Source organism: Crocodylus porosus, unplaced genomic scaffold (genome assembly GCF_001723895.1).
Source record: "Crocodylus porosus isolate Cpor-Errol unplaced genomic scaffold, CroPor_comp1, whole genome shotgun sequence".
NCBI classification, from domain to species: domain Eukaryota; kingdom Metazoa; phylum Chordata; order Crocodylia; family Crocodylidae; genus Crocodylus; species Crocodylus porosus.
The window spans coordinates 24,824,299-24,849,664 of record NW_017728914.1 but is presented as its reverse complement, the minus strand read 5'-3'; the positions used below and the strand labels follow the sequence as shown (position 1 = coordinate 24,849,664).

Sequence of the window (25,366 nt, the reverse complement as noted above, 5' to 3'; positions counted from 1 at the left end):
TGTGTTTCAGTATCTTGTATGTAATTTTTTTAGGTCACTTTGGGACCTCCTGGGTGAAGCATTACTGCACATATCAGAGGGAATCTAAGCGAATAACTATGGTACCATTTGACCAGAAATCAGGAGGGAAAGGGGTGAGTGGGAATGTGTAAGTCAATGTCAATTCAGTTATGCTAGCATCTCTGGGAAGGAGATGGGTGTGATTGGTTTTTCTCGTTCCAACATCGATTGACCTGGGTGAGCCTTTCATCTCTTAGCCTCAAACTTCTAAAGCTGCTGATGAATTTCTCACCTGTGGGTTCAGTCTTCCAATTCTCTTCTCTCCTTACAACCCTCCAGTAGGAATCTTTTTAGCAAAGTGATAAAATGGAAGTGAGTTAAGATAAACTAGAAAAAAGTACCTTTTTTTCTAGAATGAGGGTATAAGTATGGAGTTCTGCTATTTTGATTTTATACCCTACCTTTTATTTGGCAGTAACTCTCCTGGTCAGGCCAGTCCTAGTCCTGAATGACAATGTGGGGGAGGGGGGGTTAAGCATATTTTATGCAAAACATCATCGGGAATGATTTTTTTTCATATGGAACATTTTTACTTGGCTTTCAGAAGGCAAAATCCCTACTGAGGGAGTCCCTTTTTAATATGTGATACAATTCCACCCTTCACAGTGAGCCTCACCTAGCCTGTAGCCTGGTGGGTAGAGCACTGTTTTGAAAATGGGTTCAAAGCTAAGGGTGGGGAGGACTTGTAACCCGGACTCTTGTCCTGAACAGTTACCGTAACCATAAAGCCAGTGGTGCAGAAGTTGAGCACTGTCGCCATGACTCCTGTCATAATGCACAATGGCGGGGGACACTCCTGTACTGGACGCTGAAGTCAGTGGTACTGGTTCAGATAAGCATCTCCCCTCTGGAGCTGAGCCCCTAGGACAGCTCCTTGCTTAGCTACCAGAACTGAGCTGTATCGTGCCATGACAACTAAGGCTCTTCATTGAAAGAATAGAGATCTGTGAATTTCTGTGAGGGAAATGGATCTGTCTCTGGAGTTGCATAAGGGTGGGAGAACCTTGCCCTTCTATGCGGTGAGTGGACTAAGCCTCTAGAGCAAGGGTGGGCAAAGTCCGACCTGCACCGGACTCCATTTTCCAGCAACCCCGGCTCTTGGCTGGTCTTCATGGAGACCCATGGAGCACAGGGACATGAAATCTGGGGCTTTGCCCCCAGCCCATCCCAACACCTTGCTGTCGTGGCCCCACACTGTCACGCCCCCGCACTCCTGAGGCCTTCATGGAGACCAGCCAGGAGCCCTGCGGGCAGGGCGCATGGCTGGGCGGGGAGCTGCTCCAGGGCCGGGGCTGGAATCTTGCAATGGTGACAGCACAGAGCGGGGCTAGGGCAGAGCTGCAGCCTGCTGCCTGCACACCCCTGCAATAAGCATAGGTTTAGTGGGCAGGGCCCTGTGGCCAGTGGATTGCGGCTGTGCCCTGGCACTGCCCCACGTTGTTACCGTCACGAGATCCTGACGTGTTGTCACCACCACAAGATCCAAGATCTCTAGTGTTGCTTTGGGGTTGTGGGGCTGTCCTAGCGCCACCTGTTCTTGGAAAACAGTGGACGGAGTGGGCATTCTACTTGGGAAGAGCAGGACATGTCCTGTGGGAATGCTCACAGGCATCAGGACGGGGGGAGATGCTAACAAAGTCCAGAAGGCTTCAGTGAAAATCCTTTTAGTCTTCAGACAAACGCAACAAAAAATGCAGACTCTGAAGCCAATGAGAAAGGAAAAGAGGCATGCAGCTGCTTTGGGCAGTAGAGGGAGCTCTGCTATACACAGTCTGTAAAGGCTGTGTTTTTTAGTTTCCAGCCTCTCATGAAGCCACCTCAGGTACGGCTGGAGACTGGAATCTGATAGTAATCAGTGTAACTGCTCTCTCCACAAATAGTGTTGTCAGCGTACCAGACTAGGAGTTCAGTTCTCTGATGGCAGCCTTTCTTCTCTGTGCAAATCTAGCTAATTGTAGGGCAAGGAGTTTTGGTGCGTGGAGCAGGCAGGCTTTGGCAGAAGCCCTGCAGACAGCACGGAGAACTCGTTCAAGTTCTTGGTGTCAGTGTTATTCTAGGTTCTTAAATACATTTTCTGGAACTGCGATGAGGATGATGTCAGCGCTATGCTTGGTCAGCATGACTGTGCACAGCTAAGCTGTGGAAGAAGTGACAACTTGCCAGACAATTTGCACTCCAGGAGTTCTTACAGGGGTTTGATGTATATATTTTGCATTGAGCCATCAGCAGCTTTTAAAAAGTTGCAGACATCAAGAGCATGGTAGACCAAATCACTTAAACAGTCTGGAGCAAGACTACCTATCTAAATTTGTGTTGCATCAAAGAAGCCAGGGCTCTTCCGATGTTTCCCCTTATGCATGGCATGGATAATGTTGCTGTTAAGTGTCTCTTGCAGGGTTTGCCCTTCATGTAACTGTGCAGTTAGTTAAATGAGCCGATCAGTTTTGATGTACTACAGTATGTTGCAGCTACTTTATAAAGTAGTTTATGGACTCCAGGGTGTTTTGGTAACCAACAGAGTTTGGTAGGCACAGGCCCCTGTCACACTAGATAATGGGGAGTATCCCACGGGGGTTATGAAACACAGCTGAACAGTGCTGATTTTATTCAGCAGATGACAGCAGTGCCCATACACATTGCCGGATTGCTATATTTTACATAAAGTATAACTAAATTAAGCTGGAGAAGGAGAGGCTAGAGAAGGCTTGCCATGTCTTTATCCTCTATACATTTTATATACTGTCTGCCTCCCTCACAGATGACTTCCTGCCCTTTCCTAGCTGACTTCCTGCCCTTGCAGCAGGGGGCTGGACTCGATCTCCCGAGGTCCCTTCCAGCCCTAATCTCTATGACATCTATGAGATGTAAAATGCCATTAAAATACATCCACCTCCTGGGAGAAGATTGACAGTGCAAGGGAGAGCAAGGGAAAAGATGGCTTATATTTTCCTCAGGAACAGTGGGGTGTTACAGAAGGGCCGTGATGTTTACATGGGGCAGACAGGACAGTCTCTGAATCATTTTGTAGGAGATTGCTGACGGGGGCTGGAATTGAGCCTTGTTGCCTTGCAGAAGCGAAGGGATGATGCTCAAGGGCAACCGGCATGGTTTCACTAGGGGCAGGTCATGTCAGACCAACCTGATTGCCTTTTATGACCAGGTCACAAAGGCAATGGATGCAGGTGTCGCCATGGATGTAGTCTTTCTATATTTCAGCAAGGCCTTTGACACCGTCTCCCACCCTATCCTCATTAAAAAACTAGGCGACTGTGGCATTGATGCCTACGCAGTCAGATGGAGTGCAGATTGGCTGAAGGGTCGTACTCAGAGGGTGGTGGTGGACAGGTCATATTCAACCTAGGGAGAAGTGGGCAGCGGAGTCCCCCAGGGCTCGGTCCTTGGGCCTGCGCTGTTCAATTTCTTCATCAGCGATTTGGACAACGGAGTGAAATGCAACTTGTTTAAATTCGCTGATGATACCAAAATTTGGGGTGAGATGAGCACGCTAGTAGGGAGGGAAAGATTGCAGCTAGATCTGGATAGGTTACAGGAGTGGGCTGACATAAACAGGATGCGTTTCAGTACTGACAAGTGCAGGGTGCTGTACTTCGGCAATAGAAACCAGCAGCACACTTAGAATGGGAAACTCCCTTCTTGAGAGCATGGAGGCAGAAAGGGATCTTGGAGTCATTACTGACTCCGAGATGAACATGGGCCGACAATGTGAGGTCACGGTTGGCGGGGCTAACTGGACCTTGTCGTGCATCCACAGGTGCATCTCAAGTAGAGCCAAGGAGGTGATCCTCCCCCTCTATGCGACGCTGGTCAGGCCACAGCTGGAGTACTGCGTCCAGTTTTGTGCGCCCCATTTCAGGAGGGATGTGGACAACATTGAAAGGGTCCAGCGGAGGGCCACCCGCAGATCCAGGGACTACAGGGCAGACCCTACATTGAAAGACTGTGGGACCTAAACCTGTTCAGCCTTCACAAGCGAAGGCTGAGCGGGGACCTGGTGACTATCTATAAACTCACTAGTGGGGACCAGAAGGCTTTAGGGGAGACATTGTTTCCCCTAGTGCCCCCTGGCATGACGAGGAACAATGGACACAAATTATTAGAGAGTAGGTTTAGATTAGACATCTGCAAGAACTACTTCACAGGGTAGCTAGGAGCTGGAACCAACTTCCAAGGGAAGTGGTGCTGGCTCCTACCCTGGGGATCTTTAAGAAAAGGCTTGATGACTACCTGGCTGGACTCATTTGAGTCCAGTCTTTTCTCCCGCCCAGGCTGGGGGTCGGACTTGAAGATCTACAAGGTCCCTTCTGACCCGACTTCTGTGATTCTATGACAAGTCACTGCATGTGTCATTCCAGGGAGTGCAGCTATCTTGAGACTCGCAAGCCAACCCCTCTGTTATATACCCCGGTTGTCATTTTGTAATGAGACGGGGAACTGCAATATAGGTAGCCCTGTCCTCAGCCTGATCTAAGCTCTGTTTCCTTGCAGGGAGAAGATGAAGCAGTCATCCTCAAATCCTGCACACGGCGCAAAACTGACTCAATAGAGAAGAGATTTTGCTTCGATGTGGAAGCAGTAGATCGGTGAGTAGAAAGAGCATAGCCTTAGCATGCACAGGGTTTGACTTCTTCACTGAATCCCATCCAGTGACTTGAATGTGCCTCTGCACACATATTTATACAAGCAGCTCAGCATGTATTACACTCTCTGGTTTACTTTACCCTTCTGGATAATTCTCATGTAATGCTAGTAGTGTTTATCCATTAGTCGCACATTCCTTAAAAGAAATCCATTAACCCATGAAAACACCTGTCTCTCTTATGTATGTTTGCGCTTTTTTTTTTTTTTTTTTTAACTGTGCGTGTTCAATATTGAGTTAGAGCTTCATTTTGCAAGACTATCTGTTTACTCGAGTCATCTGGGATCTCAGACCAAAAAAAGTAAACTACCAGCATTGTGGAACAAGAAATTAGCTTGTCTTTTATAGAAGCCGATTGTTATGGCAGAGATTGTACACATCTTTCCTGCCTCGTGTGTTCAAATAACATGACTTCACCTTTTTCTGCTGGTGAGCAACTGATTACAGAAACCCCACTCACACATACAACGCATGACACTAAATTCACAGTCTCTTTTCTGAGGAAATAAGTGGTGTCTTGGAGCTCAGAGTGATTTATCATCTGGCAGGCGAGCCAGAAGTATATATGGATTTAATCTATAACTCATGGAAGTAAGAGCCTGTCATCATGTTCAATTAACATCATATGTGGCTTACATCACAGTTTTATATGAACAGGAAAACCAATATGGAGCTGCTATTCTAAGCAGAGTGAGTCACTCTGTTTCCCCTTTTGCACTCTGGAGGAAGTTTGTGGAAAGTAATTTTGTAACCATTAGAACTCAGAGCTTGGTCTCAAAGTGCACTTGCTAATTTGTCCCTTTGTTTTCTTTTCCTTTGCCCACAAATGTAATAGTACCCATAAAATACCACACAAAGCAAGTGTGATAAGAAAGAATGGGTTTGAATGTAGCTGGCTAGAACAACATGTGCTGCTTTTCCCAGCCTTTTCTGTTCTTCATCAGCATGGCAGGGAGAGTCTTTCAGTGTCAGTAATGAAAAAGAAGGGATTTTTGTAAGGTTACAAATCTCTTCTGTTAACCAGGTGAAGAGTAGATGGGCTTGGCTAATCTGAAAGAAAGTTCAAGCACCAGTCCTCCCAGATTTTTTTTCTGGAAGCCAGATAAAGGGTTTAGATGCCCTTTTTTTTTTCCACGTGATTCTTGAGTATTTTTCTCTTACAACTGGAACAGTTAAATAAAAAGATAAAAATAAAACTGGTAAAAACCCAAGGACAACAACCACAACAGATTTCCACAGTAGCAGCAGTTTTACTGACAGAGGAACACTTGCTTGATGCATTGAGACACCTTCTAGCTTCCAAATCAAGGGCACATTGCATGCGCAATCCAGAACAGCGGGAGTGGGGAAAAACCCTGGGAACTTGCTCCTTGACCTTGTTGCATGTGTGTGCTCCTGCTGCAGTAGCACCCTTCTGTGTGCCATGTCACACTCAGGGGAGTTTCTCTCTGGAAGATGGCAAGAATGGAGTGTCAGGAAATGAAAGTTGGTTTTTCAAGATAAAGAAACATGACTGCATATTTTGGTGTCATAATTTTACAATTAATTGCACTAATAAATCAGTAAAGCTCTTATTATTAATTGGGAAATGAAGAGAATAAGGTTAGGCCAGCAGGTATTGCTGCTGAGAGAGGCAGGTGTTATTGGTTATAAAAATGCCCAATATATGAAACTGCTCCATAGTTTCTGCTGATCATGTTACTGATTTTTAGATAGAGGTCAGATCATCATCTGGGTCCAGTGTTCAGCAAAGGATACAGAGGTATTACTGTAGCTTCTTGACCCCAATGCCTCTTTAATGTCCTATGTAACGTGTTTTATGTGAGGATGCCTAGCTGAAGAAGGGTAACTGTAGAACCAGAGTTTTATAGTGATAAGTTAAATTACAAACGAGGAAAGCAGAATTAAGTTGCCTCTAAAGTGTAACCTTTCACTATGTAGCCTTTAGGTGGCACTCTTGTATTTTTTTTGCATGTTATCTCATACGGTCATCAGGAAAGGGAGGAATACTGTGACCACTGCATTTTGGGAAAGCGGTATACTGTGCAATGGGCTATAGGAACTCCAGCCATTGTGGTGGTGCCTGGCATTTTGGGAGGTGACTCGAATGGAACATACTGTCCGATTTACCCATCCTCCTTCTGGAAAGAAAGATGGTTCTGTGCTTTTATAATGCTGATCTGTTCCTGACTTGCAGCTGACAGCTCCCAAATTTACATTATTTGCTGTTTTTCTTCTAAAGCTCCCAAGTGCAGTGGGTTGAGAAGCGCGCGCGCTCTCTCTCTCTCTCTGTCAAATAGGCACTAAGAATTCTCTAATTTCTAACCTGTTGGTTGCAAATAATTTTGATTTCTTTGATGGGAAGCAAATGAGGCAATACCCATTCTGTAAAAGGTATTGGACATGTTTACAGTTAATTGAGCCCTTGGCAATACAATAAAAGGTAGACCAGCTAATACACTTTTAAATCAAGCTTGTTTGAAGTCTCTGTGCATCAGCTCAAAAGAAGTAGGGGCAGCATCCAGTGTCTTGCAGAGAGAGTATTAGGAGAACCATGTCACTTGTCCTTCCCAAACTCATACTGTGTGGTCTCCACTTCATTCCCCCCTGCCCCGTATATCCCCTCTCCCACCACATGAGCCAGTCCAGCTGAGCCCATGCTGTAGCAACTGCCTCTAAGCTAAAATGAGGCTTTTTTTTTTTTTCTCCTCATGTTGATCAGATAGGATTTAATCAAATTCTGTATTTGTTTGTGTTTTTGGAGGTGGAGATTGCTGTAGCCACCTACCTCCTGGGCCCTTTGGATTAAATATTTGACTGCTTTTTGTTTCATGCATTTCTTCATTATCTTGTAGCTGTATTCCAGACAAGACTTGATTATTTCCAAGTGTTTATAGCGTGGGTCATGGTTTTGGGCCAGCACGCAGATGACTTCATGGGACTTGGAGGTTTGGACCCTTACTCATCATGCAGTTTGGGTACCTGGAGCATGTAGGTTTCCATTATAATTGTACATGGTCTCATGGGCTATTTTGCGTATGCAGTGTATAATTGCTGAGACAGCACTAGGTAGGCTGTGATGAACTTAGCTGCAATCATTTCCATTGGCAAGATGATTCTTGGAACATGGCGCAGTTTGGCATCTGACTTGTGCATGCAGGGACTCCTGTCCTGCTCATATCACTGGTAGTAACCAAGTAGATTCTCTTCCTGCTGAGGTCACTGCCCTTCTTTTCTCCATCTCCAGCCCTCCTCCTGCAGCTTGTCACCTGTGATTTTTTACATTCCCTTTTTCCTTCTGGCCTATGAGTTTTGTTGGTCATTTTCTCCCTCGCACAACCCCCCCGCACGTCGCATGCCATACAATTTGTACTTGTTCCTTTGCTGGTGTCATATTTCTAGTGACCTTTTAAACAAAGGAGTTGACAGGGTTTTCACGTTATGGCTAATACTGAGTAAATGTAACCTGCTCTTTTTATTTGCTCTTGGTGGTCTCTGGGAGATGATGCATCATATCTTGCCTTTATGCACAGAACATAATTGACTTCATTTGAAAACCATCACTTTGGCTCTCTTTTCCTCATAAGTGAATGCTCTTTACTGACTGGTAGATGCAACTTCAGTTAAGTTATCAGCGGAGCGATTCTTTTTGCATTTAGGAGGTAAATTTCTTCTAATTCACAGTTTTGGTTTGTTTTCCCCCACCACCTCCTTGCAGAATTTATCTAGCGGTCTTACTTCATAGCTGGGTGCTGCTACTAGAAACATGCTTTGTGACATAAGGATTGCTCATGAGAATGGATAAACACTATGCAAACAGTTCTGCAAACAAGATATTACTTTTCTCATTGCTTAACTTGGTCCAGTTGACTCCTCTCCCATGCTTTCAGCTCTGTGCTCAGCCTGAAGCATTCAGTTATTGGGTACATCTACACGTTGCTGTTACTTCCAAAAGGAAGTAACTGCTCGTACTGCACCGGGCATGCGGTGCATAGTTAGATTTCACTACTATATCGCTGTAGCGGCGCATTAAAACAGAGGAGCACACCACTATGCCAGTGTAGCGTATGCCAATTGTGTGTAGACCCACGTGATTGTTACGTTGTCATAACTTGCCATACAGCAACGTAGTACATCACAGCGACGTACTGTGTAGGACGATGTGTAGGTGCCCCAATTATGTCTTAAAAGCCCTAAGAATTTCTTGGTGTGATCAACTGAAACACGAGTCAAAGTTGTCTTCTGCTTCTGTTGCTCTTGTTTGCTTGTGTTGTTTTTTTTGTCGGAGGAGGAAAAGACTATACCCATACCTCCGCAGGCCTTTTGGATTGAAAGTTTGACTACTTTTTATTTCATGCATCTCATCGCGCCCCTGTAATTTTTCTTTGCTTTTAAACCTGAACCATTTTTTCCCCTACAAATATGAGATCATTAAGGGGATTTATAATGACTTCATGTTGAAGATGGAGTTTCCTTTGGAATTAAATGTATTTTAATATTTTTTAAATGTATGCAAAATATGTCTTCTGACGTGTTAGAGTGTGCTACAATATTGACTGCGTTCCAGAAATGCTTTGGTCTGATGTTCCCTGCATTTACTGTGGCCTCTGGTTGTGTCCTGAATCTTGGTTCCTTGTGACCATCAGAATTTCCTTCCTTTCTTTGCATCGTAGGGGGTGACCAGGTTTGCTAGAGGTTGGAATGTTTAACATGGTGTCAAGTGAAGAAATAGCAGGCTCGTTACATAACATATAGTATAACCTCATAAATCCGGAATTCTTGAAAACCCAGCACTTCTTAAAAATACACTACATCAGGGAGCAGTGTAGGGGGGAACTTGCACGTGGCGGCTGCTAGTGACATCCCAGCACCCCACCCCTGTGGACCAGCCACTGCTCTGGTTTAAAAAATCCTGAATTTTCAAATTTCTGGTAGGTGCTCGCTCCCAAGCTTGCCAGGTTTATGAGGTTGTACTGTATTACAAAATTGGCCATTTTAATAAGTTGGTAAGTACAGTTGGCAAATATAGTTAATAGACTTTGTATCTGTATAAGAGCCCCATTGTACGAACACTGAGTTCAGTGAATAATTCCATTGAGGTGCGCATGTGGCTGTTTCTGGTGGCATTGTGTATCATGCCAAGCCACCGGGGTGTGTGTGTGTGTGTGTGTGTGTGTGTGTGTGTGTGTGCGTGCACACGCACACGCATGTGTGCCTAATGAAGCTCAGTGAAAAATGTGGGTAGTAAATGTATACTTCTTTACTGAAATACCTTACATTTTAGTGATTCCTTAATCAAGTAACCTAAATGAATGCGTTTAATTGCATATGGACCATGTGCTGACAGAAAAGGGAGAACTGTTGAGGAAATCTCGCAGGATTTATTCTTTTAGAGTGAGCACCCAAAATTGCAGTCTCTAAACCTTACTGACTACTCTTGGAAACTACTAACTTTATAATGGTTCATGGAAACAATGAGCCTACAGCTATATGTGGGCATAGCCCAGTGGAGTTACTGCTCTCAGCTGGGAGCTATTTGGGCAGCAACCTTGTCTTGGCACTGTTCTGTAAAAACCTTTACCTTGGTGTTGGTGTATACCAGTGGTGCCCAGCCTTTTTGCCCTGTGGGACAGATGGGCTGTACTCAGTCTGTCCGCAGGCCATATGGAGAGGGCAAAGAGAAAGGGGCCTGATCCAGTTGTGGGGAAGCGGGGAGGGGAAGGGTTGGGGAGAGGTCTAGCTCCAATCAGGCTGTGCCATGGCAAGGGGGCATGGCCTGGCTGTGGGATGAAGAAGGGGGCGTGGCCTCGTCCTGATGTGGCTGGATGGGGGTAGAGATTGGCCCAGGCTTAATCTGACCACGTGGTGGGTGGGTGTGTGGCCTGGCTCCAATATGATTACATAGGTGAAAAGGGGTGTGGCTTGGCCTCTGTCCTGCACCACCAGTCTTGGGAATTTGGTGGGGAGGGGGGAGGTTATCACTGCTCCCCCCCCCCCCCCAAATTTTTTGAGCCGTGGGGAGCCCTGTGGGCTCTGCAGACCACATATGTTTTTCAGTCCGGAGGTCAAGCACCCCTGGTGTATACGAATAAATAATACACGTGGTAGTAACATATAGGGCACTTAAATGCATCACAACCAACACGTCAATTCAACAAAGAGCAATACAATGTATGTTTCAGCAGATGAGTTATGTGGAAGGAAATGCAAATCTATTTGAAATGGAAGCAGAAGATAAATTCACTTTCATAACACCTCTCTCATGCTGTTAAAATGCAGCCTTACTTTATTTTAAGTGAAGCCCGAAGTGGTGTTATCTCCGTCGAGGAAGAACAAGCATCCTTGTATCACTTCTGATCCTGTGAATGAGAGATCACGGAGTGGCTCGATTATGAGACCTTGTTAACCTCTTTTGGGCCTATACTCAAGTTTGCCATGAACAAAAAATTTCAGGTCATTTTTTGTATCTTGCCCATCTAAGAGCCTGAGATCCTCGCATTTAATTTCTCTCTGTCTCTCTCGTGTACCTTGGTGAGGATAATGTTTTCTTTACTCGGGTGTTTGTACCCATAGTACCTTCTTGCCTTACACTTAGAATTAAGCTGTTGTTTAGTGACAGGTTTGAATATGATCTCTTTCTCAAGGGAAAGGTTGGTACACTCAGTTGCTACCCATGTTTCAGAGAAAAAAGTTTGTGTCACTACTTAATAAATACTATCACTGATTAACCATCTGCTACCCATTCAGCATCTTTCAAGCCCTGTTGCCTCTGCACTAGCTACAGAGTTTTGTTCTTGGTTTTAGAAACCATTTGGATTGTATTTCCAGGTTTTTTCTTTTTCCCCAAGTGAGATGAAGTTTTAAGCAGTTTCCTCTTTCATTTAGAAACAGGTAAACTTCCAAACCACAAAGTTTGTGAGTAATGACTGACTCACCCGGGGGATTAGCAAAGATCAAACGCATTATGTCTGGTTTATTTGGACGTGGGTTTGTTGCAAGCCTGAACATACTGTTTCTTGTACTGGTTAAATTGTGTTAGGCTGCCTTGTGTATGCAGTATTCCCACATGAGCTAGTGGTCTATTGGCAATGTCAAGGGTTTAGAAGTTGGTTTGTTCCTTGGCTATAAGTTCCACAAAGGCAGTAGCAAAGGGGGCAAAACTAATTAGTCTATAATGAAAGTTCTTGTTAACGTTTCCGCTTGTTAACCAAGGCTGGGCTTCTACCAAGGGGCCAACAGCTGTCCTAGTGATCATTATTGCAGCTTTCATTCTCCCATGTAATCATCTGTGAGCACTGCATGCTGAAACCTCAGGTTCTCACGGCGTTCATCTTGTGCAGGGAATTTAATAGCAAAAGTAGGATACATTTTCTGCTGAATGCTCAGCAGCAGCAGCCAGATAAGTCAAAGTGCTCATTCTCTTTTTGCTCTGTGAGCCACAGTATGCCACAGAGAGCAGTGATCCTTCAGATAGTGCTTTTGCTGCTCTTCTGGGACTGCCTTGTTTGCCATGTAGGGAAACTCCTGTGTCAGAAGCCCTCTGTGTAAATGCTTTTGATAGCTGAAAAACACCCAACAATCCCTGCAAGGAAGGATCTAACAAACATTTGATTGCATTCAGTCCCTTGTGAGCCTCTTATTGTTGCTTGCTCTTTACTTTCCCTGTTGTCAGGGAAGCTATACGTTTTGCTCATATAAAGCGACTGTAGTTCTCTACTAACACATCTGAAAATGGTCTGCAAAGGGATTAATAAAAAAAAATGCCAACCCACAGGCTGTCTCAGACATCTAACTCAATGAAGCCTGTGCCCTGTATCCTGCCTTTAGGAAAACAGCAGAGTAGTTAGACTCTGTGTTTACTTGTTTTGAATCCCAATGAGGCAGCATGTGACTCTGATTCAGTGATATTCTTTGGAAACATCAGGACACTGAATTGGGATCCAGATGCAGATTTACAAGTTTGACTGTGACTGGGATAACTTCAGTTTGTTTGCAGTTGCCGATTTTAGGAGAGACACAGCAATTCTTGAACTCAGTTAAAAGCCACATTTATTTCACCTGGTTTAATTGCTCTTCGTGACACACCCCTATAAATCACTTTGTCTTTGCCTGGTCTTGACAGCACATTTCTCAAGGCAGAGTTGCGGCTGAGCCCTGGGGCACACTATGTCCTGTTATCTGTGTAAGGGGCTGTTGTGGCACTTGTGGATCATATTAAATTGCTGAGTCTAAACTCTGTAAAGGGGTCAGTAGTCTTAAATGATGTAGGTGTCACAGAGGCTAGTGGATAAGGGCCCACACTGACAGCCTGCAGATGTGATTGTGTTCTTGGCTTGTCCTGGTTCTCTGACACTGTGGAATTGGGTTCACTTAGGGCTGTTTCCGAGGCTCTGAAAGGAGGGCGGGGAGCCCCATATGTGTAATGCACTTATGAAAAACAGTTAACTATTAGTACTAGTAATTCATTAGTAGTACATATTTTCAGATTGCAGTGTAAATTAGCAGCTGGCCCCCAGAGAGTGGGTATACACTAGCCACAGGTTGACCTGCCCTGCTAAGAAACATGAGCTCTTAGGCACGTTCTGTTCAGGGCCCCCAGTGATTCCTGGCTCATTGAGCTCTTGATGTGAGTATTCTTCAGTGGAGTCTAACCAATGTCAGTGCAACACTGTTGTCATATGTTATAGTTTCTAGGTATGAATGCTTCCAGGGAAATGAAAGTCTAGTTCACGCTGATTATTTTATATATATAATACACTAACACACTAACTTTTTTTTTTAAATCCAGACCTGGGTAGTGTGGTAGGATAGCTTGGGTAGTATTTGTAGCTCTGGAAGACTCAAGGACACGTCTTATAATTCAGAGTACAAGTTTCATTGAAGCTTTATTTCAGTGAAGTTACTACCTTGCCGCTGCAGTTCTTGTGTGATTTTTGTCTTTGGATGTGCCAGTGTGGGAGTGTCTTTGTATTCAGTATTTAAATCTACTTGTACTTTTGCTTTCTGGAAGCATTCAATAAATTTGGGGGCATGTGCTATCCTGTTTGTTCAATCCCAAGTTGTGGTGGTTCTCCTGCTTTCAAAAGAAGGGGGAATAAAAGTGTGTGCGGCGGCAACAGTACAGTTCTTTGAGGGTTAATGTTCCTTATTTGTTCCAGTATCCAGAGTAACAAGGGTCTTTTCTGGATCCTTGTGCTAAACTTATGTTCTCCTTCGCTTTGGTTCACCAGTAAAATTGATATTTGTCTGAACCCCTGGCATTCACTCACTGTGACATTTCCTCCTCCTCTTTAGGCCTGGTGTGATCACTATGCAGGCGCTTTCTGAAGAGGACCGACGGCTTTGGATGGAGGCTATGGATGGCCGAGAACCGGTAAGAGGGATATTAATACATAATTGATGGAGAAAAATCTAGAGACTCTTTTCATAGCTTCGGGCAAACGTTTGCTGTGGTGCAGCATGTTGTGCTGGGTCTGCCAGTCTCTGTGAGAGCTGTATGCATGGGGCAGCTCCAGCTCTGGTTTTCACAAGTGACTCTATTAATCCTTTGGCTAAATATGTGAGGTAATGCTCTATCTCCTGTGCTTGGATTGCTCAAAGGTGCTGGCTGCATCTCTTTCCAAGGAGAGGAGGAAAAATGCGGGCAATGCCAGCACAAACATGCTCCTGTGCTGTTGCATTGTATTAACAGGAAAATACAGCAAAAGAGACCAAAGGAGGAAAAGACAGGGTGTAATACACACAGCTTTCTGGAATGTGCTGTGCTGCTAGTTAGCACCTTTTAGTTGTGTAGTGGCAAACGCTTCCTGCCATTTGGATCTGCATGAGCGGGTCCATTCTCTCAGGTTTAGACCTGCTGAAATGATCAGTCTGGCACAGGCACTAGAGCTCACCTCTCAGGGTTCAGTGATGGGATTAGGCTTTGGGCTATACACATCTCTTGTCAGAGATTTGGGTCTCTGTTTGTGGAGTGCTACCCCTGGAAATGGTCCCAGTGAGCAATCCTGGACAGTTCAGATTAGTCAAGGGTGCCCATTGGTTTAGGACAGCCGTTAATCTAGCACATTAACCTATGAAGATCATTGCTATGGAGATGCAATGCCTTTTGGCACTTAAAACTGGCTTTTCATGCCCAGTGCTGGCACTCCCTCCTACTGTAACACTATGTTGAATTGTAATCATAAAGCATTAATGATGAAAATGCTCAATGTTGTCCTGTATCCACCACTGTATACCTTCCAGAACTTGTACAAAATTGGGCCCTTTAGTTTTGTCTTACAACACAAGGGTGTCAGATAGAAGTCTTGCTTCACAGAAATTGGCTTTGTACAGTAAATAAGAATGTAACCCTCGTACTCCTGGAACTGTGTATTGCATATACTGAAAGAAGCTCTTAGAAACTTACTACTCTAGAAAATAGCAGATCTTGCTTCCAGGATCCTTGTTTATTCGAGTGTTTAACATAGGATATGCATGATAACATCTGTAATTCCTTGTAGAAATTCATCGGTTCAGAGAATAACACTAAAATGGACTCAGTGGCTTGAATCTTTTTTTTTTTTAATCGTACTCATTGCACAATTTTTGAAGAAAATGCTGTGCTGCTGTTTAGTCAGGACTAAACATGGAATGTGAGGAGCGAGCCAAGATGCTTGTCACAAATTGAAAAGGTTGGCACACTGCTGCCTTACCTCCGAGCAGTGAGAGCAACAGTCGGATTGAGACAACCTCCATCTGTAGGTCTTGTGATTTTTGCACAGCTCATTGTAGCAGTCAGTTTCCTTTGGTTTATATAACTTTGGGGATAGAAATGGGGGCAGTCTTAATACTTTTCCAGAGCGGTTTCACTGGCTTTTCTTTAAAATGTTCAGCATGCTCATTTGGTAGCTCTTCCCCAGTGTTCTGGTATTTAAAGACCAATGTTCTGGTATTTAAATGAATTGATTGAGAGGAGGGGAGATTCCCAAGTTTGTGCTTATTTATCACAGACTGAGTCAAGGGTAACATTTGTGTTTGCTCAGAGAAGTGACTGCGGTAGGTTGTGGGATTAAGAGAGGCACAAATTAGGTTGTTTGCTTTGTGGCAAAGAACTGAACAAGATAAGCATTTGAGTAAGATTGTGGCTTTGCTTGCCAAGTCTGTAGTAAGCATGCCAGCCAGAAGAGATCAGTGTCAGCACTACCTTGTTATTCTTTTCCAAAACACGCTCATGATCAGACACCTGGAGATGATCTTCCCAGAAACGCATGCTAAAATGTGCGGAAAAGTCTCCGGAAGGCATGGGAACTTGAGGTTTTAAAAACATAATTTTAAGGAAAATGTGTAGTCCAGTGGCATAATGTAAGGTTAGGTGTGGAGAAGCATCATCCTAGCTGAGCAGCATTCATTTATTGCATGGCCTATCTATCCACTTAGTTAGAAAAGGATGTTTATGTAAAGGAAGACAAAACTTCCTGTAATCTTAGCAGAAAAAAGATGGTAGGGATGGGATCTGAGCAGAGCCCTCTTGGTAGTCATTGGACCTTTTAAAAAAAAAAATTATAAATAAGACAAGTAAAAAGACCACTTGAAAATATTTCAGTGTGATTTCAAATGGGAGTTGTCTCTGTTGATACTGTAAACTGTCTCCTCTGTTCTGCCAAGTCAGTTGATGCCAGTCCTTCTCTTGTAGTGTATCCAAATTGAATTATAAAAACAGGTCTATTTGCATCATTTTGTCTTTGGATGGGCAAAAGTTGGAAGGGCTTGTTCCTTTCTGAGAAGCTTCTAGAAGTTCGCTAATGTGAGTGGCAGAGAGAACCCAAAATAGCGAGTGGAGACTGTAGGGCCATATAATACAATGGGAAGTTACTCTTCTGATCATCTGCTGGCTTCTTTGCACACTTGCAGTCACTTTATTCAGGATTCAAGTGAAGGTCCCATTTGCTAGTTCATCAGTGGTTGAGATTGACCTGATGGAGGCTCATAGGCTTTATGCCATTCTAAACTGAGCTACTTCTGAAGATTGTTTTCCTCTTTGGACCAAGTCAATCTAGCTCCCTTGAACCTAATTGTTGCTCTGAGATTGTTGGATCTGTCTTTTCAAGAACCCAACATCATAAAGAGCCTTCCAGGTCAGTCCTACGTGACACTCCAGTGCATGTATAAGCATGTATAAATCCTGTTTAGTGCCTGATCCTGCATGTAGCAGAGTGCTCTATAAATGCTGTGAAGTCGAGAGGAGCTGAGAGGAGGCCACTAGGCCTGTTGCAGGGGTCATGGAGGGCTTGATATTACTGGGAGATGCTACAGCTCCACAGGAGCATGTTCGTAGGAACAGGCAGCATAACTTAGCCTCTCTCTGGAATCTGTTTGCTAGGATCACAGCTAAATGTGCGCAAGATCTACTCTGATTTTATTTTGTCTTCCTCAGAATAAGTGATTCGTGTTTGTTTGCTCGCTCTCGCTCACTCTTTACATTTGTAGCCCTGGAAGCCAATCCTAGCTTTTACTGATGTCATTTAACCAGGCCTGTTAATGGCACCTCAGTCTGCTGAGTGAAGTCATGGTTCTGCTCCATAAAACTCACTTTCCCTTTTGTTTGTTAAACTTATATTCTTTTATGTCTGCCTGCCTGTGGGCTTAGGCAGTAGATGGAAAGGGTAATGAGGGGCACACTTAATTCTCCCAGGGGTTTAAGTGGCCTGCTCAGCAGAGCGATGTATTCCTTTTGAGCTTGCTCTGTCCGGAGCCTGGAAACAACAGGCTATACAAATGCTGCAGGAGGCTGTCTTGCACATAACAGGAGGCTTTGTCACGAAGACGATGTGAGCTGGATGCCATGTTACTCGCGCAGCACTTGGAAAGAAGGGCAAGTAGGGGGTGTAATGCTGCGGGAGGGGCCGTCCACCAGACGCATGCAAAATGGAGGAAGATGGGTGTGGCAAGCTGTTACGTGTGCTGTTGACCACAAGGTGGCAAGCCGAGACCAACGGGCTCATCACACTTGTGCCCTGAAATACTAGAGCTCTGCTCTCCAGCAGAGGAACTATGTAGTAATGTTCCACTTTTAAAGGAGCGGCGATGTTCCCCTCTCTTCTCAGTGGCGTTCTTCTTTGCCGTATGAAGAGGAGACACACAAGTGCCCTGCGGCCTAAAGTGACAACATGGAGACCTTGCCAGCTATCCTGGGGTTAATCCTCGGGATCTCCCTCCCCGTGCCAAGAGTGGCTTGGCATGCTTAGGGAGGCAGCTTGCCCATCTGGGGCAGGGAAAGGGAAGAGGAGCGCCTCTCTCCACTCTGCTCCGGTCCCGTTCGCTGCTGGCATGGTGGAGGCTTTCAGTACAGAGTGCATTCTTGTCTTATTTTTTTTTTTCCCGAGTGAACTTGGGCCCTTGGACTGTTTTGAACAGTCAGTAGCTCTGTCCCACTGCTCCAGCTCCTGGAGACGTGAGCATATGCTCTGAACAGCTCTCAGCAAGACCCTGCCGCCTGGAAGAAAGTTGGGGTCTCCCTGTGAGCAGCGCACACCTGATTATTATTATTTATTTTTTTCCAGTGGGGCAGAGCACCGGTGACTTCCGCTGTGCAGGGCCCGTTGATTTGGATTCCTTTGTCCCGGTCTTTACCTTCCTTCGCAGCTGAGTCTGACCCTGCTCTTTTCAAGGGTGCTCATTGCACTCTGCACTCCTCCCTCCGTCCCCTCCACCCCATTTTAAACTATTTTTAACTCTTCTGTTTTTAGTGCTGAAACATTCTTGCCACTTCCCTGCTGTTCCTCATCGCATCCAAACTGCAGCAGTTCAAATCCATCTTCTTCAGCAGAGGTGCCAAAAGCCTCCCCCCGCCCCTTCAGTGTTGAAAGTAAAGTACACTCTGATGAAGAGAACACTGCCTTGGTCTCTTCTCTGCTCCTGCCATGTTGTTATAGGGGCCTCTAGCAATTTTCAAAACGGGTGGAATTTTTTAATTAAGCTGAATTGGAAATGCCCTGTGAACTGCAAGCCCCTTCTTCCTCTTGTCGTTTTAGCTGCTTCCCCTAGCGCCCAAAGGGCTTTGTCTTTCTTTTCTTTCTGTTTCTCCCCCTTGCTTTTCCTTTGCCTCACTCTCTCTTTCCTTTTGCATGTGAGACAGGCTTGTTGCCGGGTAGGGAGGATGTTCAAAGCCCAGAGTTTACCCAGTGATAACAAGCTGCTTTTGAGCCCCCTTCTGCAGAACCCTCCCCTCACATCTGTTCAGAGCGGCGCAGAGAGCTGAGCTCTGTGGATTCGGTCGCTGGGCTTCCATGTTACCATGGCGATCTGCTATGACCACATTAATAAATCTCAACCTCTCTCCGGGCTCGAGAAAGAAAATACAGATATGGCCGTGCATCTGACATGTTTTTTTGAAAAGCGATCAAGTTTGTACTGTGGAGTTCACAGGGTTGGTCCCTTGACAGAACCTGTTGGTGCAGGGAGGTGAGAGATCCCTGCAAGATCATGCACTGGAGCTTTCAGTAGAGGTCTTCGTCTAATGCTATTTTTAATTGGAGTAGACAGTAGGTCTGCCCTGTCTTGTTGGTCTGTCATGCTCTTGGTGGCTGTGGTCTGTAGCCTCTCCAAATGGGTGCCGTGTCAGGAGACTGCGGGTGGCACCAGAGGTCAGGGATTGATCTGTGAATTGCTGAGGGACACTGCTCTGACAAGGAGACTAAGGGTGCATAGCTTACTTTAAACATGCCTTGCACCCAATTTACAACATTAGGCAAGGTAGAAATACAATCATCATTATCTACAGCATAATGTCTGCATCAGTAAAGCTTTCAGATGCAACTTGGAGGAAGAAAGTGGGCATGGGGATTGTACTTTTAATTTTAAGTTGAGTTTAGTATTTGTGAGTTGTGTCCTGAAAACTGATTTTTTTTTCTGCCGTAATTAGCACAATGAGTTTGTAAAGGTAGGAGAAATAGAAGGAAAGGACAGGAAATAGAAACCTACCCAGCTGTGCTCAGTTAGGTCTTTCTCCAGGGTCTTGGAGAGATGCTTCCCAAGAAATGCTATACCATTGTTAGTAGCAGGACTAGAGACTAGACTCAGATGTAATAGCTCTTGTGTCTAAGCATTGCCATAAAAGAATATGTAATATCGCTACACCTGTTGGGCTTTGTACTTGGAGATCTCCAGTTGATTCGCAAACTCTGGCTATGCCTCATGATATTTTATATGACTGGTGTTTTTTAAGTGAGGGTGAAGCTGAGGCCGAAAGAGGTTAGGTGACTTACCAGAGTTTATCTAGTGGGTCTGCAGCAGACCTAGGAATATATGCAAAAACTCCGGATATCTAATTTCCAATTCTAACTTGTGAGTCTAGCTCCTAGCCCAAACTTCCTTCCCCTGCCTGACAGATGTTCAGTGGCATTGGAGCTGGTCTCACATTTCGGCCTTGGAAATGTAATTTAGTGTTTTATAGCAAAACCCAACCTTGCATTCCCCTCCAACACAAAGTACACTCCCCCCACCCCACATTTAGCTGCTGGGAATTCTCTTCTGAAATTATGTTTCATTTTCCTCATCTAATTATATGAAATGGTGAGAGATTAATTTCCCAGTGGAAATGATGTGTCTTTTGAACTCCATCCAGTGCTTTAAACTTCGGCATTCCTGTCATTTTGGCTCATTCAGAAAATAAATTAACTTGAAGGATTTCAGTCACAGCACTCTAACACACCGCTGGGCGGATGGTTGGATATAAAGTATACAGATTCCCAGCCTCACAGTACTGCGCCAGAATTAAATGGAAGCTCTGAATTTGTTTGATTACTTCAATTAATTTGATCTCTTTTTCCCTGGAGGTTATTTGTGTGTTATGTTCCATATAGGTCCTTATACTAGGCGCATTGCTGTAGTAACCGGTAGGGCACTAAAACTCCCCTTTGACTAGGACTGGGGTCAGTGACTTGTGCTGAAGACTCAGTATTACTTCTGCAGCAACAGCAAAGCCACATGAAGTTGAAAAACTAACTCACTCTGGCTATTGATAATATCAGCAACGATTCCCTTTTGGATATTGCTTGCATATTGTATCCCGGGTGATATCTATTAAAATACATTAATGGTTAGAGCAAGTAGAATTTTTTCATTGGCTTTTTTTCCCCCCAATATTTTTTGGCTAAAAATTGCTTTTAATCAGAGCACAATTACGTATTGACAGTGTTAATTTTTCAGTGAAATCTATTAATTAAGGACCAACATGTTTTGGGTCTCAGCTTTATTGTGTATTTGACAAAGACTTGAAAATTTGCTGGGTAAAGTAAAATGAAGAGGATGACAGACACGCATGTAAGCTACATTTTTTTTTTTTTGGTAGAAGCTAAAAAACATTCCCTGGGCAGGTTTGGTCACTGCTTTTTAACACATGGTTGGCTGGCTGCATGAAAGAAACTTGGGATGTAACTTAATCAACTGACCGTTTTGTGAAAACTAGTTTCCTTTTAGGCTGCCTGTGTGAGTTGTAGCTGGTTACGTGGGTTCGTAGAGGATTTTATTTGCCAAAGCTGTCAGGCCAGTAAAGTTGTGAAGTTCTCAGGATTACAAACGATGATGTGTTCAAGGGAGGGGGGGATAGGTAAAAAAAAAAAACAACAACTGTTTCTGCTCCTATTAAGCATTCTTTCTGGCATTATCATAGGTTTAGTATAATGTCCTTCTGTCTGGTGCCCTATTTGTCTTCAGTCTTCACAGCTCCCAGCAGGCAGTTGGATACCTCATGTAATCAATTAAGTGTCATGTGACTGTGGACTGCTTTTAGCTGATCTAAGTTTGCCCATGATGTTGAGAGTTGAGGAACAATTCATAAGGATTTTTCCTATCTATCTGCCAACTATGATGCTCCTTTGCAACTCCCATTAGCTTTTTTTTTAATGCCAGAGTGCAGAGGATGGCTTTCCTGTGAACAAGTCATCTTGGTTGTTCTCTGCCAGCTCATTACAATGCCGGTTAACTTCTCTTCAGTCCTCACGCCAAAGTGACACGTGTTCCAATCTGAGAACGTTATCCAAGATGTGTAATATTCTTGGACTCTTCAAACTACAACTTCTTGTCATCCTTTTTTGCTGAAGAGGCCAGCTGCAGAAGGGAGATTTATCTACTCTGCAAGGTTTAGTAATTCAGGTAATCTTTGAAGGCTGCTCCAAGAGCACATCCAACAGATACTTTTTTGTTGTTGTTGCTCAAAATGGATTTACAGTTGATCATAGTTGTCTAATTCCAGAGAGATGAGCATTTACAGTACACTAGGGTATGCTTGGTTTGGCAGATTTCTGAAAAAGAGCCTAGAAAGAGCATAGAAGGCTTTTTCGTGAACTTCTGTAGCGCTGGGTAAGATGAGATGCAATAGCTAGAGGATGATGAGTAAAGTGCCCTCTCAGCCTTCTGCTACTGCGCCATTACTGTATTTTTCTTATTTCAAGGCACCGTAGCATCCTCGTCTTGAGGCTCGCCTCCTGTTTCTTCAGCACGTCTGTCAGTGCTCCTCCTTGCACCTTTGACTTCCTCTGGGGATGCTCTGTCCTGATCCCATTCTCTTCTCCCTCACCTCACAGAAAACTTGTAATCCCATGCTCAAATACAAACTCTGTTGTCATCTGTATGTGGATGACTCTCAGATCTAGCTCCCTCCTTCAGACCTGTCTTACTGGCACTAAAATCTCTGACATTTCTTGGTAAATGTCCTGGCACCAGCCTAGCTCAGTGTGGCTAACTTGTAATCTTTTCTCCTAAGTTTCTGATCCCCCTTCAACTTTTTCCAACAACTGTGGTCACAGTCACCTTCTTCTGCAGGTCTTCACATCCTAGCTGCCTCAGTCTTGCTGCTTAGACATGTTAAGCAGGAAAGTATATGTTAAGAAACAGCCTATCCTGTCCTTCCACACAGATAAAACTTTCATCCAGGCTCTTGTGTCTTGGTGGGTGCATCTGCCTGAGACGTTTACTGCAGAGGTAACTAATTAGCACCACAGTAAAACATCACCATCTCCATGTGCGCTGCTATTAGGATGGAGTAAACTAATGAACCCCGCTGTAGGTTGGTACTGCCAGTCACAAATACTGTCCTACAGCAGAGTTATTTACTCTACCACAATGCACACTTAGATGCTGATGGGGCTGGCTGGGGCATGAAGGTGCTTCATGCAGGGGATGCCTGCCAGCTAGCTCCGTGCTGTTAGCACCCTCATGCTCCAACCAGCCTCTCCACAGCCCATGGAGCCAGGTTGGAGCAGCCTCCGGCTGGCAGGCTGACCTCCAGGGCCCCTTGCCACTGCTTTGCCCCAGCTCAACGTGCTGTGGTCCCGGGTACACATGTAAATGTGGTGCCCGGGAACAATAAACTCCAGCGCAAACTTTGCTGGAGTTTATTCAGCTGCATTAACTGGGCATGTAGACGTGCCTGGTCAGTCCAGTGTTCACAGTGGCATTTGAATGTACGTACACAGGACAAGATTGCATTTGTTAAGGCCAGCAAATAGGATGTTGCACTGTCACCCCTTTCTAGACACATTTACTTGCTCTCCAATCTCTGTTGTATCCAACATAAGCTGTTTGTTTTCACTTCCAAGGCCCTTTTGTTGGTCTTTTTCCACCCTGCCTGTCCTAACGTTGTTTCAAGAGGCTGCCTCCTATCTCTAATACTGAACTTCTCTCCCACACTCTCACTCGTTTTTTTTGTGCAGATCTCTTTGCAAACACCTGCAAAGCTCTCCCTATATCCTTCTTCATTTTCTCCTTTTGAAAGGCTTCCTGGCTTGGATGCTTAACTAGAAGAAAAACTGTTAAGCTGCTTCCCCATCTGTGTGTCCGTATCTCTCTTGCCTTAGACCAGTGCTGCTCAACCTTTTTTCCTTGGTGGGCCAGATGGGCAGTGCCCAGTTTATTCATGGGCTGGATGCGGCCAGTGGCCCTGACCCAGCACCTGGGGTGGGCTCAGCAGAGCCCCATTTGGCTATGTGGTGAGAGCAGGGGGAAGGGGGTATGGGCTGGCCCCATCCTGGTCGTGCAGAGACAAGGGGCTGTAGCCTGGCCTGGATCTGGCTATGTTGGCAGAGCGAAGATAGCAATTTGGTGGTGGGGAAGGGTGGCCACTGCCCCCCTGCTGCCAAATTTCTTATCCTGTTGGGAGCCCTGGCGGCCTATGCAGTGGCTGCAGCCTGGAGGTTGAGCATCCCTGCCTTTGACTATAATCTCCTTGGGAAAAAGGACCATCTTGCTACAGTTGGTCTAATAAAAGATATCGTATCTGTTCAAAAAACCTTGCCCCATTTACTTGCTACGTTTTTGTGAAGTACAGTGGAGTCCTAAGGGCTGCTTGGGCTCGGCGTTGGTGTCAAAGTCTGCTCTTCTTGAAGACTCTCCTGCAAGTCGTGTCTAAGAGTCCCATGTACTGCAAACCTCCCTGAGTCTTAGTTATTGTGCCCTCAGTAGTCTCCACTGATCCTCATCCGTTGGGTTTTTTTTAATGACCTTTTGAAAGTAGTTGTGGGAAATCTTCAGTCATTTGTTTTCTCTTCAGTGAGTTGGTGTCTGTGAGAGAGATGTGGATCGTGATTTCTTGGGCTGCTACTCTTGAGGGTTTTGGTGACTGGTTTGATTTCTGTCATCTCCCCCCATGTATGGCTTTTCCATTACTAGTTTTTCCTACCCTCCTGTAATCAGTTCTTTCACAAGAATTTTTTATTTTTGAGGGAAGGTCTGATCCTTCTTTTAGAGAAAAATGGTTATTTATGTCTTGTCTCTGTTCCTCTGGGCTCTTCCTGTCTGAGTGTGTTTATCTCCTTTCTTTTCCTTCCATCCAGGAAGAGCACACACCAACTGCAGACACTTCCTCAGACTGCCGAGGGGTTTTTAAACCTGAAAGCTTGCTTACGTTTTTTTCCCCCCACTATGTTAAGTTGGTCTAATAAAAGATATCAGATTCACCCAAAGGGCCTTGCCTGCCTATGCCCTTAGACCAACACGGCTACAACCCCCCACCCCATATTGCCTTTCTTAGTGTTTATAGTAGGGTTTTCTTTTTCCCTTTTCATTTGTGGCTTCTTGGTTTCTCCTGGCCACTGTCTTCTGAATAGAGCTTTCCCCATGCTGTTGCTTATAATAAATAAATCAAACAACCTCTGCATCTGCTGTTGTGCCTTCTCTCTTTGTATCTATTCAGCTTGCCTGACTAGATACCCTTTCCTTGAACCATACTGGTAGCCTGCTATCTGCTCACTCACGGCCTGAAAAGTTATAGACCACTAAGCGTCTCTGTTGGTGTAGAGGTATGTGATATCCGGGAAACCTGGTTTTCTCCCTTTTAAAAAATTGCAAATTTTGATTAATAGTTACCAGTTCTCTGATTTTTAAAAACCCAAAATCCATGTCTTTCTGCAGTTAAAATGAAATACCACTCTGTGTGTGTGTGTGTATGTGTGTGTGTGTGTGTATCAGTTGAACATAAAGTAATTATTGATATAGTTACAATTTTAAAGCAATTTGGAAGCCTATCAGTGCCCCAATCAGTATAGTAAAATAAATTCTAAGTACCTATACATTTGATTTGGGGTTTTTAATCATGAAAAATCTGCACCCCCTTTCCCCTCTGCTTACCAGGACACGGGTCCAGCTGTGGATGTTGTCATCCTGTTTCTCGGCCCC

The 25,366-nt window shown here is 44.6% G+C and overlaps 1 protein-coding gene across 2 annotated transcripts in view; it reads left to right on the top strand.

Annotated features, from left to right (window-relative positions):
* Window positions 1-25,366, top strand: part of ARHGAP26 (Rho GTPase activating protein 26) — a 313,273-nt gene that overhangs the window by 97,230 nt on the left and 190,677 nt on the right. For both annotated transcript variants that reach the window (XM_019535005.1, XM_019535006.1), the window contains exons 9-11: window positions 34-134; window positions 4,567-4,661; window positions 14,012-14,090. In XM_019535005.1, coding sequence (XP_019390550.1) covers window positions 34-134; window positions 4,567-4,661; window positions 14,012-14,090 — 275 coding nt within the window. The remainder of the gene's footprint in view (window positions 1-33; window positions 135-4,566; window positions 4,662-14,011; window positions 14,091-25,366) is intronic.